Raw genomic sequence first — 12,404 nt, forward strand, 5'->3', positions numbered from 1 at the left:
CAAATCTATACTATGCCAGTCAGATAAGGCCACATTGCAATATTTACTCATGTGGGTTTGAACAAAGTCAAGCGTGTGTGGCGGGTGGAATTGTAAACATATGCAGAGGCTAGAAAGGCCAGCAAGTGGGCATTAGCAGTCCAGTATTTTAGAAAAGCATCCCATTCACTAACATTGGATTTTATTTACTGGATGCTGCATCTAAAAGAGCAGTATACATTATGCTACATTAAACATGTTGCGGTAAAAAACAAATCTGTTTCTTGCAAACTATATTTGAGAAACCTGAGACTCCTCTTACTCAAAATGAGACACCCAGTTTTAAAAAGGGTTTTTTGTTTGTGCGTTTTCACAAATATTTTTTTTCTCATACAGCAAGAAATTCATTTTTGATTATGAGAAAAGGTGCATGATGCATAAGTTAGTTGCACAACAATTTAGGTTTCTCTCCAATGAAGCAAAATCCCGAGTCTTCTGTAAGGAAAAAAAAAGTGCTGCTTTCCATTTCATGCTGCTATTTGGGATTTTGGTTTGCTCTTTCACCACATGCAACATGTCTCTTTATTTAAACAGAACCTCAACCTCTGTCCCAGAGTATGCCAGCCAAAGAAAAAAATATATTAAGCAACTAAATCTTGGTAAATAAATCTTTGTGGACAGTCAAAGGTCAGGGGCTGCGATTCAGGCATCAAAAGGAAATATGTGCACACAAATTTTTCAAACAGTCTCCGGGCAACAAATTTGACATTTTACAGAATTTACGCAGTCCTCACACAAATTTACATTACCCAATGTTTCTTGCATAACCAGTTCCCTCTTTAAAATGGTCCTTTTATGTTTAACTCTTTGGAAACAAGAGACATGTTTTAAAAAGCCACTGTGTTGCAGGATTCTTAATTGCTTTGCAAGAGAGCGAGTGACAGAGTTAAACTGTTGTTGCGCCTGTGTTAAGCTGAAGTGGCCTCCCTTCCATTGTTTTGTCTTTTATCAAACACCAGCATTAAGTGAAGAAGCAGTGGTACCTTACCATATCGTCTTTCTATTTATCACTGGAAAAAGAGTGTAAGGAAACAGTGCCCCCACCTGGCCTTTATGTACTTTGTTGAAATATACCGCTAACAATAGTTATCTTTCTAAAGAGTGAGTATGATTCAAAACATTGTTTTATTTTTCAGTATATGAAAATGCAATGAGGACACAGGAAATTCTAACCTTAAGCAAAACATTAAACATTCACATTATCTGTAATTACTACATGGGAAGAATGGCTGTTCATTTTTCAAAAGGTTTGTTTCAAACATTCAACTCAAATGTTTTGGGGGTATTTTTTCTAAATGTTAAACTTTGTTGGCCATCACTTCCCAATAATTTGGCTTCATGAAAGTGTCTTCAGTCCGTGTTCACCGACCCTGTTCCCCAAGGCACAATGTCTTGCATGTGGATGTTTTCCCAATTTTGACACACCTCATTGCAGTTCAGCAAAAACCTGATAAGTGAAATCAATTGAAATCCTAATACCTGGACGTCCAAAGTCCTCAAGGGTCAGTTTTCTGCATGTTTTAGTTCTCTCTTTGGTAGTCATGCTGTGTTCCAGTTACCTCGGAAGTCAGATTACCCGAGGTAACGGTGTTTCAATTAAGATTTAATTTCAACATGGCGGCGCCCGTAGACATTGTTTATTGTACATGATACAAAGATCATTTTAAGCTTTATTTTCCACAAGCAGACACCATTTCTGGTTTGTTCAGTGCAGAGTTGTAGGCGCTACATGCAATGCGTGTCTTGTAAAATAAAAAATGTTTCCACTAAATGCTAGGCAAAATTGAAACACAAAGTGGACATTTAGTCTTAACCGGGGGTAGCCAGGGTTGCTCCCAGTGGGAAATCTGAGTTCAGAAAGAGTTCCAGTTGATTTTTCCTACTGGGAAGTTGGCAATTGGGAAGCAGCATAACCACCAACTCAGCATGCCAATGTCTTGCTCAGGCCTGCTAATGAACCATGATTTGATTCAGCTGTGTTAAAATGGGAAGATAATCACAACATGCAGGATGCACTTTTTTTTTAAATCTCCTGTTTTCTTCCACATCATTCTCTTTTGCTTCTTATTTTAGAGCTTTTGAAATTTATATTTGTACATCTTCGATTAGGTTCACCACTCCAACAAATGTTCATTTTTCTTCTAAATATTGTTAGTAACTACCCATTTTACTCTCAAATTACAGACAGATGGACTATATTCTTTTGAGTCTTTGTCTTTAAATAATGTATTTTTTTCCACCATCAATGATTTCTACGGCTAAATAATATAATTTTGAACACAATAATTTCAATGAAAGATTTAATCAGAATCAGTAGCTTGTACATTTTGACTTTTGGTTATATGTCACACTATTTTGAACCCAGCTGAATTAGATGGTAATCCACATAAAAAAAAAAAACTTTTTCTAAACAGAGAATCACATCAACTCATATTCAGTTGACGCTCAATTTATTTTTAACACTTGCTTGGAAAAAAAAAAAAAAACCTTTAGTGCAAATCAAACAGGAATTATTCAAGAACATGATTTTAAGTTATTAATAAATATACATGAGTCAATTTACATTTTTAAAATGCTACAAGCACTTTTCACAGTTCAGCATCTGTCTCCCAATCTATTCTGTACATCCAAAAGGTTTCAGTCAAAACTAGCTTCGGCTGGAAAGGCCAAGAAAAAAGAAAAAAAAAAACATTAATAGATACAGAGACTTTATCAAGTTTCAGATTACAAATTAATATTTAAATCACAAACAAAATGATTACCCTGTATAGCAGTTATTTTTCCAAACTTTTAGTTGATATAAGAAACAAAATCTTACATAAAACAAATACTATTTGATTTAGGACACTGTGCAACAAATCTTTTTATATCCCACAAGAATATCATCTCCTAGCCAAAAACAATTTTTGAAAGTACGAACAAAAGCGAAGTGCTTGTGTGTTCCAGATGAAAAACAAACAATATTACATTTTTCAATCACTGTAGGGATAATAAAACACCACAAAACAAATGTTTGATAAGTATTTGTGGGAAGATGTGCAAAACAAAGCATAAAGAAGAGATAAGTCAGATGAAAATGCACAGATGCCAAATATTGGGATTGGTTCAGTCAAAGAACTTCACTAACTTCACATAATAGAAACAGTTCTTCTATTTGGGTTTGCGGTCCAAATGCATCAACTGGCAAGATTTCTCAGTTGTAGACAATGTGTTTCCATCAAACTGTAAATACATGAGAAAATATGCATTATCGCACTTAACTTAAATGATGTTGATACCCTCTGAAAAAGACTGACACGTAGCTCAGATGTGAAAGTAAATTTCAATAAGACAACAGTTCATAATTTACTAAAGCAGTTAAATAAATTCTTCATCTGAGAAACACTGAAAGATGATACGCTTTCACTGGTGTCATGCTGTATTTTACTATTTGAAATAAATTTCATGGCACACAAGAGCATTCTACTCAAACTCATTTAGTAGCAGCTGGGTGTCAAAAAAATGCCTTTAGCATTAATTTCAGTAAATATTACATTCACAGCAATTATGGAAAACCCACTATACCAACTGTCATTCTAAAAATTAATGATTACAAAACATAGGACTTAAGATATGAGGTTCAGGCCAAGATTACATTATATTGTGCTACTGTTTAAAATTCAGGTTTTTTGTAACTTCAGAAAAAAAAATCTCCAAATGTACAATTTCTGAACAGTAGACATGCCTTCTCTTTACTCAGATTGCTGACCTTTGCCCTTAGAGAAAAGCTTCATGATCAGATTCAGTATTGAACATAATCCATCTTAAATCTGTGTAGCGAGAGCAGAAGCTCACAGACAGCATGCAGTAAGAATTGAAACCAAAAGGCAACCGAGTACCAAGAAGAAAAAGTGCAAATGCATGCCAGAAATGATTGCCACCTGCCATGCTCTCTAAAACGCCCATCAAAAAGGAAATGCGAGGAGCTCAGTTCATCCTACTTCCTTTTCCAATTTGTAGCATGAAGCAGCTAGATTAACTTCAAGTGCAACTCCAAGCTATCGACACAACAAGCTTATGCAATGAAGAATTCTGTTTTCCTCAAAATCTCAAGCTACTAAAATAGCATTCACACATTCTGTCAAGTTCATATTACGGGCCTGTTTTATTCGTTCTGTAATCGGTCATTTATTGTACAGTATAATGCAGTCTACAAGTCTACTGGGTTTCCAGTGTGATTACCAGTACTTCTCCCTGCAGGATAACGGAGAGTGTTTCATACAGTGGAGTCCTGAAACAACAACAGAATACAGAATTAAAGTTATGAATGGAAAACATAACAAATCATCAGGCTTTATGTACATTGCTCTTCACATAGCTTTACCCCTGAGAAAAATACAGTAAAAAAATGCAGCCAAAGACACATAGAGAATGGTAAATGCCAAAAAAAATAAATAAATAAAAGACAGAAATTCCACAGCCAGAAAACACCAGCAAAGAGAAACATCTTGTCTACAAGATTACAACTACTGGTTCCTCTGTGCTTATTTGGGAGTCAGACCAGAAAAAGGCCTTGTTTGTTCTACCATCACAAATGTAACCACGTGGAATTAGCTAAAAGCAAACATTATCTCAAAATTTTGAGAAAACTGATTAACAGAAATGGATCACCAGACCCAAAATCAACCCTACACTTTTCTATATCAATAATACTATTGGTACAAATGTATTTACCTGCATATCCTAGAGGATTACTCATGTTCTCGAGCTGAGGTTTTCTGCACGGTGCAGCATTTAATGGCTCCAGATGCAACTTCTTCAGTCTGAGCAGCAGCAGATTCATCTGTCAGCGGGACACTCTGCGGAGGCTTTACAATAGTGATTTTAATGGGAATCCCTTTGATGCTGTGCTGCACTCTGCTGTATTGCCGCAGAGACGGGTTGAAAGTACGAATGGGAACTTCTGCCAGCGTGGGCGTCTCTTGTTTGGGCTGTATGCTCTCCTTAATGATGATTTTACTTCGTTTGCTTGAGAAGACGGTTTGCACTGGGAGAATGGCAGGTCTCTTTGTAGAGCCAGATGTCTGGAGTCTTGTGTTATGCCGAGGCGGGGATTGCAGTTTCTCTTTTAAATGGGAAACTCCTCGATGCGAGTGTTCGTTGTTCTCTTTTGTGAGAGAAATTCCTCCCTCTTTCCTTTTTTTCATCTCTTTGGGCTTTTTGGGGCAGACGGCCATGTGTTTGGTTCTGCTGCGGCGCATTGTGAACTCTCTGTTGCAGTGAGGGCAGACAAAGATTTCTACCTGTGCAGGTGACAGTTTGTTTGCTGAAGAAATTGACTTGTTTCTATGTGGCATAATCCTCTGGACAAACTTCTTCTTCCTTTTATTAAGTATTTTGATCTTGACTGGTGGCTCTTGATTTGGTTTGGATCGGTTTCCCTGACTGACTCTGACTGAAGTATTTAGTCCATTAGCAGAGTTTGTCGTAGACAAAACTCCATTCTGGGTTTTTGCAAAGTGGCGTAAGGGGACAGGATTTTTTCTAGGCGTGTATCGCTTCTTATCGCTTGCATTTGCACATGCCAAGATGTGCTTGTGCAGCTCTGGCATGTTGTCAAAGCTTTTCCCACATTTGGTGCACCGAATAGCTGTACTAAAGGTTTGTGGGATGTTATGGGTGGTGAAGTTTGTAGCTGAAGCAAGTGACCCTGCAGGGGATCTGTTATGGTAAGGAAAGGGAGGCGGCTTAAAGCTGGGATAATGCTGGTTTATGCCAAGACGAACATCAGGCCCTTTGATCTTATCTCCATCTGAAGTCATGATCTTAATTGTTGTAAAGAGCTCATCAGCAGTCATGTCAACATCACCTTCTTCCTTTTTGACAGATTTTTTTGATTCCTCTGGTGACTTTGTGACTGAAGGATCTGTATTGATTTTATTTGTGTTGTTGTAGTTCTGAGGTCTCAGTTTACCCTTTTCTTCTTCAGTGTATGAGCACTGCTGGCCTGGATGCAGTTCATTTTGATGCTGCTTCAGATTGCAAAGGTAGACAAATTCTTTTGTACATGCGCTGCAAACGTAGGTCTTTCCGACGCCGTGAAGACTCGTTCGATGGTCGAGTAGAGCGGATGGCTTCCCAAACAGCAGCACGCAGAACTCACATTTGTAGGGCCATTCATCTGCATGGTCAGACACATGATGGCCAAGTTCTTTCATTGAGTGAAAGAGCCTTTCACACACATTGCAGATGAAATTCTTGGTGAAAGTCTGCTCCTCTGCATCAACTGCTGTCTCATTTGAGGGTTCTTCCTCAGTTTTGTCGGGAGGAGGGGCAGGAGACGTGGTTTCAGACATAGAAACAGACCCCTCAGATACTTCCTCAACTTTTTTTGTGGAAAGCTCCACACTAACAAGTCCTAGATGAGGTTTTGAGTCTCCCACAGGAGGAGAATCAGACATCACTGGGGTGTTAGATGACAGGGTTACAGATTCTGGGATGGCAGACACCAGAACAGGAGGGTCCACAGGTTGAGGGTCAGGTAAAGATGTGATCTGTTGTTCTAATTGATTGATGACCATCTGAGTGGGTGCTAGAGGCTCAGCTGTATCTTGTAAAGTTACTGCAGCTGGTACAATACTTCCTGGAGCTTCAAGAGCTATGGTACACTCTATCAAGACGGTGTTGCTGGCTAATTTGAGCAGGGAATCATTTAAGGTTACAGTAGGTGGGAACGACACTTCTGACACAGGAGCAGGTTCAACCATTGGTGAGTTGAGTGCAATCTGATCAGTGAGAAAGACGTGGCTAGGTAGATTCAGGGTTGGGTCAAGTGGCTGGGAGAAAGTGACAATGTTTGCAGAGTTGGCGGAGGCAAATGCAGTAGTTAAATCACACTGTGACGAATTTAATGAATTCTCTGTGCAAATCACTAAGGGTTCTGGAGATATGTTTGGGGCAAGTACCTGGATTGGTTGGTTTGAGGGGTTGGAAAGAGACGCCGGTGGAGCCAAAACTGTGATCAACGAGGGAGCAGCAGGGAGTACAGTGTGAGTGACTGGAGAAGCAAATGCTATGGCGCACTGGGGAGATGTTTCCAAGGCAAGAGGAGTAAGCGACGCAGGTGATCGAGTCAGAGAATTTGGGGTTAAGGTTAGTCCATAAACAAGTCCCTCAGCAACATGCTCCAGTGGGTTCACAACATCTGACCCTGTTACAAGTGTCAAGTCTGTAACTACAGGTGTTTCAGGATTCACATGGCTAATCATTTGCTCCTCACTACTTATTAAGATCCTTTCCGCCACATTTGAATTTGAACCCTTAAACATAGGGTCAGATTCACCAGGGCTCTTTCTTTGTAAACTCAAATCTAGCGCAGCATCAGCTGATGCTTCATCTTCATTTCTTTTGACTGTATTAGAAAGATCCAGGGGTTGCTGGTTACATGGATTACCACCAGTCGCTGGGGCCCAACTCTCAGACAAAACAGGACTCCCTTCTGGCACAGCTACAGATTGAATTGCATCATTATTGTCATTTCCTGTTTGTTGGACAGGTGAGTTACTCTGAGCATCAATCTGTCTTTTACTTCCGTCACCCAAATCTAACGGATCTGGCTCTCCCGTTTCTTCATTTGCCGCAAGATTTTGCTGTGAAGACCCAGTGGGAGAGCCAGTTCTTCTCCTAAACTTTCCAGTCCCAGAAGGTAGGACAGTGAGTGAGACAGGTGATGAAGACTTCTGTCCATCAGTGATGAGGGCAACTGTAGGTTTAAAACCCTCCTGTTTCTCAAGAAGCTGCTTAAGTTTTGGAGACAGGAACACAGTGCGTTCCTCCTGAACAATCTCTGATTCTGTATTCTGAGGGAACAGATTCTCAATCAATGACGACAGAAGAGATGATGAGGATGAAGACATGATCACCTCAGACTGCAGTTCAGTTTTAATCTGTGGTAAGAGAGGTGGTGTGGCAGTTCTTCTTTTGGATTGTTGTTGACCAGGTGCTTCTGTATCAGTGTTTAAAACTTGGCTAATCTGGGCGGGGCCCAAAATTAGGGTGTCCATTCCAACTAAAGTTGAGGACCCAGAGCAGATTTCCATTTCACAGTTATTTATTGTACTTGTTGATAGTATCTTTCCATCAATGTAAAAGCTAAGATTCTCGGAAATATTACTAGACACATCTAGCATATATTGCTCTCCTTGTTCTCCATTATTTTCCAAAACAGGAGTGGAAATACTTTTCATAGCCTGTGTCTGTTGTTGAAATGATTCACTTAGTAGAGCTTGAGGTATTTCTTCTGGTGTCAGCTTAGCATTTTCCTTCACTGTAGGATCCAGTTGGTTATCAGGGATCCTGCCCTGCTGATGCTGTCTGTTCATATTTGTGGATATCTGCTCTGGAGATTTGCAAGGATGATGAACATGCATGTGTCGTTCCAAGCCTTGTTTGCAGGTAAAACATCTGTTACAGTGCTGGCACACAAAAGCTTTTTTATCTGTATCTTTGACGGGGAGCTTGTGAGAGTATAAGTGCTCCCAGCTGATATCTAGTTGTTCTTGTGTGTCCTCCCGGTCTCCATGTTCAGAGATGTATAAGTGGGAAGAGTCTTCCATCCTCACTTAGCATATGTATATTGATGTCTGATGGATGTTTTTCCACACAGGATAGTGGCAGCAGTCATACCTATTAAGATGATAAAAAAAATACTAGAATTCAGAAGTGTGATACAGATCATTGAAGGGTTGTATTAAATCAACTTTAGCAAAATAGAAAAGAGAGAAAACTACGAGAAGTATTAGCAGTAGGAAATATTAGCTGGCCAGTGTCATTTGTGAATCTAATCATCATCGACCTTTTCACAAGATCAATCCTAAAAAGCTGAATGGACCCTTTAGTAACACAACCAATCATAAGTGCAACATGGTTAACAAGAAAACAGCCTTGCACTAAACATAAACCAGATTTAAGCAATATGCATCATATGTATTAATTCCAATGGGAAAATTAATATATAGAGGGAATAAAAAGCTGATTGAGATAAACATAAACAAGACATGGGAGACCTAATAATATACTTCAACTGTTAACACTTGCTGTAATAGAAAAATTGTTTTAAATGCATGCAAAAAAAACAAAAAAACAAGTGTTAAGTTACAACACAAATGCATCATACAATTCTGGGAAAATATAAAAATGTTAATCCAAAACAAAATGTGTCTAAACTGATACAGTATTGGATAAAAAATGCTGTGGAAAAACTATGCCCCCCTTAAAACTTTCCTTTGTAAATATCACATCACAAAAACAAATTAAATACTCAAAAAGCTAACTAAATCAACCAAGATTAGGTAAAAAAAAAATAAAATAAAATAAAATACAAAACAAAGCTACAAGTAGCAACAACTGTCATCAACATGTTCTTCAGTTTTGTATTAACAGTATTTACATTGTGTATTAAAATTAGTTTAATATCTTTAACATTTAAATGTAATGGAACAGCAATACCTTTTACAGAACTACATTTCTTATTTACAGATGTTTCTTTGAAAGTTGGTCATGTTAATTTAAATATCTAGACTGGCTTACCATTTTAACAGCAAGTTTAAAATGGGTGTTTGTGGAGGTTTATGCAGATTTTTTGCTGAGGTTTTTCTGTTGGGAGAAAAACAGAAAGAAATTGATCATTACTGTTTGCAAAAACAAAAAGAAGCACAATGTAATAATAATTATCAATGGGGTGAAAGCAAACGATACAAGTAGTAGTTCATCCTAACAGACAGGAACAGAAAAAATAAAACACATTATAGGATAACAGAACAGAAAATCCCCTTCAGAATACCACTTAGATATTCTTAAACATTATTCAAATGTCTTTTACTTCAATAGTTATAAAATGCTAGCAAAATATACAGTTAACAATAGGGCGGTGGATTTTGACATAAACCTTATGTTCTACGACAAAATGGCAGGCCCGTCATGTCTTATTTGTTCTCCCATGAATCTAGTTTGGAAAACAAATGTCAACTTAAATACGTAAAAAGCATAAATGTAACCGTGTCACTAAATGGAAACACGCATTTCCAAAAACATACGTCTTAAAATGTGCATTTCGCATAATTATGCACACAATGCAGCGTTAAAGTACAAAAAGACGCATAACGACATGTAAACAAAGACTTTTTTTAAAAAAAATAGATGTACATTCCCGTTATATTTACAGCACAATAATCCGGTGAAATCTTGCACAAGTATTAAATATATTAGCAGAATCTATATCATTCAAGGGCCTACAGTAATGAATTAGTGGAAGCTATTTTAAAATATTCGGTTTCTATTTTGATTACTGTAGGCTACAACTATTTTATTTTTTATTTTTTACCACTGTTGCGCACACGCCGATAAATAACAGCAGTTGTATTTTTATAAGTTAAAGGCAGACGGGCGACGAGGTGCGCCTCCCCTGGTTCGGTGACGCTCCCCCGTCCTTGCTCCATTGCTAACAGCTCACATAACACGTCGTCACATTTGCTCTGGCTAGCTCCTCTTAATTTAAGGTCAACTGGATTCACGAACGCAAGCTTTTAACTACTTACCGAGCAGAATGCGGACACTACGAAATTGCTAAACTGGCGTCTTCGAACAAAGCCTCATACACCATTTAAAAAAAAGGGAGTTGTTATCGACCGCTGTGCACGCATCTACCGATAGCTACAATGCTACTGCTAGCTTGTTAGCATTTGCCAGGAATTAAAACCAAATGTTAACCGCGGCTGCCTCTAGTACAGCTTGGTGAATAAGATTTGGAAAGAAAAAGAAGGCATTTAAACATACACGTTGCTTCCAAAGTTCCAGAAAGGTTTGAAACAATCCTGTTGTGCACCTTGTAGACAGCTGTTTTTCCACTTTCCTCTATCAACAATATTCCGGCGTTCTGATTGGACAGAGAATTAGGATGTCAAAATGTAACCAATCAGCGAGAGGCTTCTTAAGGTTGAGTTTTTAAAAGGACAAAAAGACTGTTCTTGCAAATAAATATAAATACACCTAAGCTGAACTAAACTATTATTGTGGTGTGTGAATATAATCATTTTATTATTACAGAATTAAAATCAGTAATACCAACACAGAATGTTTTTGAATATGGAAACCTGGATCGGCAAGCAAATTTGAATACTTGTGTAAAGATGAGATCTTTCTTTATTAACTTTTTACGAGTTCTAAAACTATAAATGCTCATTTTACAGTTGAAAAATATTCATACAATTTGTTTGGATTACACGGTGAAAGTAAGAGATATTTTGTCTAAAAATCCGGGAAAAAAAGTGTCACAATAAAAAGTTAAACTCAACGATTAAATTAGGATTTTTTGTGATTTGACATTATTTCATTAGATTTTTTTATGCCGTCTGAATATTAGAATTATTATTCAGGACTTGACAAAGCTGGATAATGGGTTAAAGAAATGACCATAAAACATTTCACTATACTCCTTGCCATTGCAGTGTGTTATCTTGACCAGGAGAGGGGGCGAAATTAAAAGACTTTGTTTCAATACAGGATTAAACTAGAGCACACCTCAGAGTGTGAATGTTTGTAACATTTACAAATTTCCACATTAAGGATTATTTTTGAATGCGCAGTAATTTGTTGGTTTCTCACAGTAATACGTATGTGCGCATTATATACAGTGATTACATTGGAAGTGTAATCAATGCATATTCAGGTAGAGAGGTTACAAAATATCTGTGCACGAACACACAGTTTGATTCATTTATTTGTATTAAATTGAACTATGCTTTATTTATGACCATTTCAAGCGATTACATGTCAAAGTGAGAGGGATTAAGCTGCAGACTGTAAACAAAAGAAATATTCATCAACTTATATAGCTCGTTTTCAAACAAAATAAAAATAAAAATCTGTGAAAAACAAAATAGTTTAAAAACCATATAAAAAGATGTATACAAACCCATTCAGTGAGTTGAGAAGCAATTTAGTATAAGTGAAATTAATCACACAGATAGTGTTTCAATTGAAAAAAAAAAAAAAAAACATTGTTTTTCTTTAAACTTTTGGTTAAATATTCAAATGTTTATATCACTGTTGGATAAGAGCCACATTCCTATCTATCAATCATCTCTGTCATTTCTGTCTCACAGCTGTTCAGAAAACAGAAGACACATTGTGTGATGGGCTGAAGATTAATAACGGGCACTAGTATGTGGTCTCCTCTCTGTTTTTCTTAACAATTGTCAATTGAATCCCCACAACTGGATTCATATCAACCTCACACCTACACTGACACAAAGCTAAGTATTTGGCTTCCCATGGCATTATTTCCAACCTGTAGGAGTTCTTTGTACATCTGTGACATTGTGGTGCAC

General features: G+C 37.5%; 1 protein-coding gene across 2 annotated transcripts; it reads right to left on the minus strand.

Moving 5' to 3' along the window:
- Window positions 1-2,472: 2,472 nt before the first annotated feature.
- On the minus strand, window positions 2,473-10,943 carry prdm2a (PR domain containing 2, with ZNF domain a). 2 transcript variants are annotated; one of them, XM_055049783.1, is made up of 4 exons: window positions 10,852-10,943; window positions 9,607-9,672; window positions 4,753-8,703; window positions 2,473-4,309 (listed from the first exon to the last, which is right to left on the minus strand). In XM_055049783.1, the coding sequence occupies exon 3, from the start codon at window positions 8,631-8,633 to the stop codon at window positions 4,770-4,772; it is 3,864 nt and encodes a 1,287-aa protein (XP_054905758.1). In that variant the 5' UTR covers window positions 8,634-8,703; window positions 9,607-9,672; window positions 10,852-10,943; the 3' UTR covers window positions 2,473-4,309; window positions 4,753-4,769. The 2 variants fall into 2 exon arrangements, with proteins under 2 accessions (XP_054905758.1, XP_054905759.1); XM_055049784.1 differs by lacking the exon at window positions 10,852-10,943 and adding an exon at window positions 10,614-10,841.
- Window positions 10,944-12,404: the final 1,461 nt, after the last annotated feature.

The sequence above is a fragment of the Poeciliopsis prolifica genome, unplaced genomic scaffold (genome assembly GCF_027474105.1).
Source record: "Poeciliopsis prolifica strain line A6 unplaced genomic scaffold, Auburn_PproV2 SCAFFOLD029, whole genome shotgun sequence".
Classification (NCBI taxonomy): Eukaryota; Metazoa; Chordata; class Actinopteri; order Cyprinodontiformes; family Poeciliidae; genus Poeciliopsis; species Poeciliopsis prolifica.